Source organism: Halichoerus grypus, chromosome 4 (genome assembly GCF_964656455.1).
Source record: "Halichoerus grypus chromosome 4, mHalGry1.hap1.1, whole genome shotgun sequence".
In the NCBI taxonomy this organism is placed as follows: Eukaryota; Metazoa; Chordata; class Mammalia; order Carnivora; family Phocidae; genus Halichoerus; species Halichoerus grypus.
Genome location: NC_135715.1, coordinates 68,159,667 through 68,167,416, shown reverse-complemented (window position 1 = coordinate 68,167,416; position 7,750 = coordinate 68,159,667). Strand labels below are relative to the sequence as shown.

General features: G+C 49.6%; 1 protein-coding gene across 1 annotated transcript in view; it reads left to right on the top strand.

Annotated features, from left to right (window-relative positions):
- The first annotated feature begins 4,843 nt into the window (after positions 1–4,843).
- Positions 4,844–7,750, top strand: part of KL (klotho) — a 42,608-nt gene continuing 39,701 nt past the window's right edge. The window contains exon 1 of the mRNA XM_036066646.2: positions 4,844–5,656. Coding sequence (XP_035922539.2) covers positions 4,844–5,656 — 813 coding nt within the window. The remainder of the gene's footprint in view (positions 5,657–7,750) is intronic.

The following is a 7,750-nucleotide window of genomic DNA, read 5'->3' as shown; positions in this document are numbered from 1 at the left end:
CAAGGCTGTAGCCTCTTTGGATCCATTTCATCAGAGAGACGAAGTTCCCCGTAGAGCTAAGGAATGAGGAATGCCAGACTGTGCAGAAGAGCGGAAAATTGGGATCTCCTCATTCCTGTTTTCAGGCCTCCAGCTGCCTATTTCTTCCATGGTGTCTCAGACTTTGAGCCTTTCTGGAGCGATGCCAGGTAAATCATCTTGCTTCTCATACATCTCTCTCTCAGCTAATTCACGTACCAGTCCTTCATCTTCATTTCCTTCCCGTATACTAACCTCTCTCAATTTCATTGCATATAGATATGTCTCTTATTCTTGTATTGAGGGTAGTTTTGAGAAAGGGAGTAGAGACATCTTGACTGCAGCAACTCGATGCCCTCAGCCCCCGGGGCCACGCTCCCTGCTTCTAGACATGACCTTGTGTCAGGACATGTTTAGTTGGGGTATAATTAGTTCCGGGCTAGGGAGGCAGCAGTGTCACTTAGAAGGACGGGGTGGGGAGGGGGACAGGGTGCAGGTTCCAAGCCCTCGGGCTCCCTGCTCTGCTCAGAAGAGATGGAGCCCTCCAGGAATGCTCACTTTCCACAGGCTGCAGAAGCCGCCAGAACCCAAGCTGGTGCCTCCATCACCCACTTCAGCTCCACAGAGCTCAGCGGAGCTGCAGCTGCCCAGGAGCCCACTTCATGGTGTTTTGAAGCCTTCGTGAGGCTCCCTTTGTCGCTTCCTTAGTAGCCTTTGATCCGCTTCCCTGCGGCACTGGCTCATGCTGCCTTCTCCATCATTCCAGCATTCCAGCTGCACGCTCCTGTTTTTGTGCTCTTTTTACGGTCTCCCTGTTTAAGAGTCTCATGCTCTACCGACTGAGCTAGCCGGGCAGTTACGGTCTCCCTGTTTAATATGCTGGGACCTCCAAAGTCTCCAGCCATCTACTTTAGATCACAGCTGCCGCTGTACAGTATTCTGCTTCATCAAAAAGACGAACTCCTGGACTCCCAATTCTCCTTCTCGCTCTCCTTGACCGCTCCTCCGCTGTGCACAAACAGGTGCAGAGTTGCTCACCCTGAAAAATGTCCTCTCTACCGTGCAAACCCCTCAAGTGACCATCTTCTCGCATTCCTTCCACTGGCCAGCGTCTCAGCCGAGTCTGTACTGCTGGCCTCTATCTCCTCAGCCCCCACAGACTGCCTCGCTGACGCCTCACACCGCAACCTGACTTGAGCCCCCCCGCCCCCGTACAACTTAAATAAAATCTGCCTCCAAAGGCAGCAAATGATCTAATTTCTAGATCGGTTGTCTTTTCTCCACAAGTTTGATCACCTCTCCTTTTTTGAAGGCCTTTCCTTAGCTTGAAAAACACGTGATCTTGTGACTTGAGGCACTCCTCTATGGGTCTTGTTTTCTTTTTTTTCCCCTTTCTTACTCCACCCTCTATCCCCGTTGATGGAGACCTATACTAACACTTGGCCCTTGGCTTTTAGTTGTCTCTTTTGGAATACCCTCATTTTATCCACAATCCCAGTATCCAAATTTCTGGTCCAAATCTCCAGCCTGTAACTGCCTTTTCAGTCCACTATTGCCCTGCATAAATAGGTGTTTTTAATACAAATATACTGTGAACACTTTTTTTCTTCCAGGTTTTGCTTCTCTGTTATCCTTGCCTCCAGATCTCCTTGCCAATTTTACTCTTTAAACCCCAGATATTGTCCCACTTCTTTGTGAAACTTTTCCATCCAACTCAAAATAGGATAACTTCTCTTTCCCCCTGAATTCCGTAACAGCTCTCATGTGTGTCATTTGTGAGCGCTCAACAATGTCTTTATTATCAACATTCTTTACCCTGTTTCTCCAGTCCAGTGTTGTCTTTGAAGTCAGGGGGTGTCACCTGTGATTTGAAGTCTTAAGCTCCTCATGGTGGCTTTGCCCATGGTTGTTGCTCAGAGAGATTGTCGGTGATGCTATCAGTACCTCCCCATAGAGGCTGAATGTCACGGCTGGTGAGCTGAGAGCTTGTGAGGTTGGTGTTGTGTTTGGGCCCATGCCGGTCGGTGGACTTCCTTCTGCTCCCTTGGCCGGGGAGGGCGCTAGTCGTCCCTGGAGCCCACAGGAGAAGTTCTGGTGAGGAGGAACTGGAGGAGGAATGTGGATGATGGGCAGCTTGAGGACCACCTTTCTTTAGGTTGTTGAAAATCATCACCATGACAGAAGTCTGTAAGTAAATTTTAAAATTTCCCTTCCTTTGATGCATCAGTAACTCCACCTTCATATTCAAAGCACAGCAAGGAATTAATCTCTTATTTGCCGGAGAACAAAGCATTGAACGAAACCCACATTTTAGAATTTGAAGGTAGTGTGAAAGATGAGAACCAAAATAAAACTGAACAAATGAGGAGCAACACCTGCAGTTATTCACACTTCAGGAATCCAGAATTTAATAACCATGAACAGAACCTCAAAAAAACAGCAAGTTCCGGAAATAAACTTTAATTATCATGAATCTTCATCATTGGGTTAAATAAACTATCATCTGGAATATCTCTGCAAGTGCTGAAGTTCTGATGTCCAACTTAGGAGAGATGAACTTCAGATGTGAGCATTTAATCAAATAGGTCCTTTCTTTTTAATCACCGCTCAAAAAAAACACACAAAAAACACCTCTCTCATTTTTGTTTTTGTTTTTTTAACCGTTGGTTAAATAAAAGTTGCAATAGATACAATCTGCCCTGAGCAAACAGACCATACATCAATAAGCCAACACTTAAGTCTAAGCTATTTTCCATGAGCCCCATGAAGCATTTCTAATTAAAACTTAACAAGCTATAATGCAGCAAATGCTCTAGTCTTGGGCTCTAGAACGGAAATGTGATCCTGCATGCAGACTTAGGAGCTTTTTCATTTAGCTGGAAGCGAGTGTGCCCGTGCAGTTGTGTGGCATAATGTTTTCAATTGCTGAAGTGTCACTCTTTGTTATTTCACATTTATTGAAAAATGTAAATGCCACATGTAAGAGAATAGCGATAGGTCTTGTTCCAGTCTGATGGCTTAATCTTACTAATCATGATAATATATGCTAGCCAGAGTTGGGACTATTTAATAAGATACTGGAATAAATTTGTTGTGCTTACACTTAAAGGAAATTAGTAAAACCGCCTGCATCGGCAACATTTAAAACTTTATTGCTTTTACATTTGTAAGAAACAGCACAAGGATGATCATTTGACAAGAACGGATGTACCTCAGTGAGGATCTTAGTCATTGAGCACAGGTGCAGATGTGCCCAGAGTGAGACACACGGGACTGGAGAGGGAGGAAAAGATATGAGCACGATCTTACGTTTGTGCTTTCCATGATTGAGTCATCTGTGCACACATTTTTACATTTGCATTTCGCAGGCCTCTCAGGTGACAGGGCAGATGTGGCCACCTGCATTGTACAGATGAGATTCCTAAAGCTTGGAGAAGAGATGGTTTCACAAAGGTGGGGCCCAGGCTGTCCACTCCCCACCAGATGTACATCAGTTATTCATAGACTGTCTATATACACCTTCAAATGGAGACTGTGCCTCCACAACTTCTGTCAAAAAGCTCTCTGGCAACTGGAAGAAACCTCAGGAATCTCTTTTGTTGTAGTGGGCGGGAGTGGTTGTTTGGGCTACACCCCTCCACCCCTTTCCCTTCTCAGCTCAGGTGGCATCTGTGGGACCCAGGGACCTCGGCCTCAAGCACAGCTGCGGGCACAACTTGGCACAGAGAAGTTACTGCTAAGTTCAGAGCTGAAAGCTACAACGTGATTATTCATAAAACAGATGCAAAAAGGATAAAAAAAAAGGTGAATGACAGTTATGCAAAGTGGAAACCTTGGTACTTTGTTTTTTGTTTCTTTAAAAAGTGTTTTTTTGTTTTTTGTTTTTTTAATAAGAACAATCAGAACTGTCATGACATGAACACGCCACCTTCCCCTTCCTCTGGGCCGTGGGCAAGTAATTCTGCAGGATGTAACTTAAGAACAAGCACTGACTTGAAATGGTTAAAAGGTCACTGTATGAGGGAGAGTCAAGCAAAGTGTCAAGGCAACCCAAGCATCTGCTTTGTCTTCCTTGCAGGCTTTCTAGACTGGGGCCTGGGGGACGGACCATTTGTCCGTGCGCCAGTGGGACGGCTCTCCGCGAGAGCATCTTACCTAAAGACTCTAAGGGAAAGTGGGCCACGAGTCGCTCTCTCACCACATTCCAAGTTCCCACCTGACTCCCCCCCCCCTCCCCCGCCGCCGCCGCCCTCCCGATACGATCTCGGCCAATTCCTAATCGGTTCTAGCAATGTCAGTCTGCAACTGTTCTCGGCCTCCGAGTGGGAGCAAGGAGAAAGCAGGTGCTTCGCCGCTGGCGGACTCCGAGAGGGCAGGCAAAGAACCCGCGCGAACTTGGGGAAAGTTGGTGGGCCACCTTCCCTCCTCGACGAACGCCGGCTCGATGGCTTCTCCCAGGGGTGCGCGCGGAGGGGAACGAGAAGGCGGCGCCGAGAGAACCCGCGTCGCCGAACCTCCTCTGCGGCTCCGGGGAGCAGCGAGGAACAGGTGTCTTTTCTCCGACGTCCCGGAGTGGCGCCCGCTGCACCTTGCTCGCTGCCGCGCCCCCTCCCCGGCACGCGCTCGCCCTTTGCGCCCCCGCCCCCCCACTCCAGGGGGGGGGGGAAGCGCCGCCTCACAGGTAATTATTGCCAGCGGGGCCCGGCGGGGAAGCGGGGGTGGGCGCGCCAGTGGGGGTGGGCGCGCCAGCAGGGGCGGGCGGCGCGGCGGGGCGCCGACATATAGGGGTGCGGCGCGGCGCCCCAGCGCCCGGCTCCCTCGCAGCATGCCCGCCCGCGCCCCGCCGCGCCGCCTGCGGCCGCCGCCGCCGCTGCCGCTGCTGCTGCTGCTGGCCCTGGGTGGCCGCCGCCTGCACGCCGAGCCCGGCGACGGGGCGCAGATCTGGGCCCGCTTCGCGCAGCCTCCGGCCCCCGAGGCCGCCGGCCTCCTCCACGACACCTTCCCCGACGGCTTCCTCTGGGCCGTGGGCAGCGCCGCCTACCAGACGGAGGGCGGCTGGCGGCAGCACGGCAAGGGCGCATCCATCTGGGACACGTTCACCCACCACCCCCCGGCGCCCCCGGGAGACTCCCCGGTAGCCGGCCTGCCGTCGGGCGCCCGGTCTCCGTCCCCGCCCGCTACCGGGGACGTGGCCAGCGACGGCTACAACAACGTCTTCCGCGACACGGAGGGGCTGCGCGAGCTCGGGGTCACCCACTACCGCTTCTCCATCTCGTGGGCGCGGGTGCTCCCCAATGGCAGCGCGGGCGCCCCCAACCGCGAGGGGCTGCGTTACTACCGGCGCCTGCTGGAGCGGCTGCGGGAGCTGGGCGTGCAGCCCGTGGTCACCCTGTACCACTGGGACCTGCCCCAGCGCCTGCAGGACGCCTATGGCGGCTGGGCCAACCGCGCCCTGGCCGACCACTTCAGGGATTACGCCGAGCTCTGCTTCCGCCACTTCGGCGGCCAGGTCAAGTACTGGATCACCATCGACAACCCCTACGTGGTGGCCTGGCACGGCTACGCCACCGGGCGCCTGGCCCCGGGCGTCCGGGGCAGCCCGCGGCTCGGGTACCTGGTGGCGCACAACCTCCTCCTGGTGAGTTCGAGGGGCCAGGCAGAGGGCCACGCGGGGAGAGGGCCTCTGAGACGCCAGGGGCGAGTGGGGGGCCTGAGCCTCCAGCCTAGACGAGGCTCCCTTTGAAGTCAATCATAAGGTCTCCTAGGATTCGCATCCCGGGGGTGAGCTGAGTAGCTGGGGCTTCCCCGGGAAGCCAAACAGTTGGGAATGGGGAGAGAGAAAGGGGAGCCCCTTTCTCTGGGTGCAGAGGAATCCCTAGAGGTAAGGAGGGGACGCTTCCCTAATAGTACCTACGGGGCGGGGCGAGTGAGGAGGGTGGATGAAAGAAACAGGTTTGTTAGGGAGCCTTGCAGATAGCATTACTTACTCTCTGCTCGAGTTTGTGGAGATGTCGTGAATTCAGTGTTAATCCAATGAGATCTGCCTTGTGTGTGTGGCCCACGTACACACTGCAGCAAATGCAAAGGTGTCAAAATCACATCTCCTGGTGAGCCGGGCTTCAACTCTTTGGAAGTTCTTTCGGGGGCAGGTAGAACTGCATCCATCAACCATGCTAACCTCGGGTGTGAAGACCCCTTATACAATCTTAAACAGAGCTAGCCGTAAGAATAACAGAATCAACTACAGGATGATATAGATTGTGTCCTACAACTGTATTTCCATCATCCTTTCTCCATTCCAAAGATTCCTTAAGGATGAGATTTGATTTTGACACCCTTGTGCAAAGGCTTAATACATTTTGATAGCTCGGTTATTGATATGCCATGATAAAGTTGTCTCTCAAATAATTCTTCTTCCTATTTCTCCTTCACTTCGTGCTCAAGATTAGGTCCCATTGATTTGAGGGTTCCTTTATAATGATGTCAGTTGTTGGTACATTTTGTACAGTTTTGTATCATGAGAGCAAGAACTTTTTATGTGCAAATATTTTAATAAAAGAGTTCAAATGTCTAACTTCTGGTACTGTATTTTGGTGACCTGTGAGCTTACTGAAGACCTATTTGAAATTGAACAAATTCAAGATGAAAACCCCCTCTACACACTTTTAACTGAAGCCATAGGTAAGTGAGGCAGAATAGCACTGGGTTATTGAGGTGACTTAGCGCTTGAGCTGCTGCTAGTTGTCATAATGGCTAAATTAGGTTGTATGTCAGCTCCGGTTTGCTACCACAGATCGCAGAAGAATGTTGGATTTGTTGGAACAAAAAATTGTGATTTCAGATTGGTATATATTTTTTTCATTAAGATACTTTGGAGCAATGGTAGTAAACTTTTTCAGTCTGTCAATTTTTTTTAAGGAATTAAAAGACCCTAAACATCCCCTGTTAATGGTTGGTGATAGAAAAGTTATGGGAAGAACTGGCCCCTCTTCTGAAGAAAGCATAAGCAAATTTTAGTCATACCAGAAACAAATAAGAGATTTGTGGACCAGCTGGAGGACCTAATAGAGCATTCCTGCAAAATCACTGTTTTAGATTTAAATCATACACGTTCTGTTTTTAGAGTGCATGTAATAAACTCTGTATGTATACAAAAGTCATCAATTTTTATTATAGTCACTTGCATGATAATTGCATTTATAAGATCAGGAATTGGGACTGTAGGAGCTTTCTGGTACTCGGGTATTTGAAATAATCAACATGCTTTTGATTTTTGACTCTTGTTCCCACTTTTGGCCCTCTGATGAACTTTTCAGTTATATTTTTGTATCTTCACACAAAAAACTTGACAAACACTAACCATCCTTCCCAGAAGCACAGTGGACTTTGTATTCATAAGAAATTAGTCACAGGTGGACACTTGGTTTTGCCGATGCTGCAAATAAAATGCTAGTTGCTGTAAAATATTAATTTTGCTCTCAAATTTCTTTGGTTTGGAATTCAGTCATTCTTGTATGCTATGAAGAGGGAGCTCGTCATCATCAAGGACAGTATCTTAAGTTTTTCATATGAGATATTTTCATTCTGTTTTCAATGTTCTTTCTTGGTGGATGTGTTAGGGAGAGGGAGGTAGGGAAGTTTTGACCTTATTTGAAAAGATAAAACATATGCTGCAGATTCTGGTAATAGAACATTTCAGCCAGGGCTTAGATATTGCTGTCAAGGCCACTAA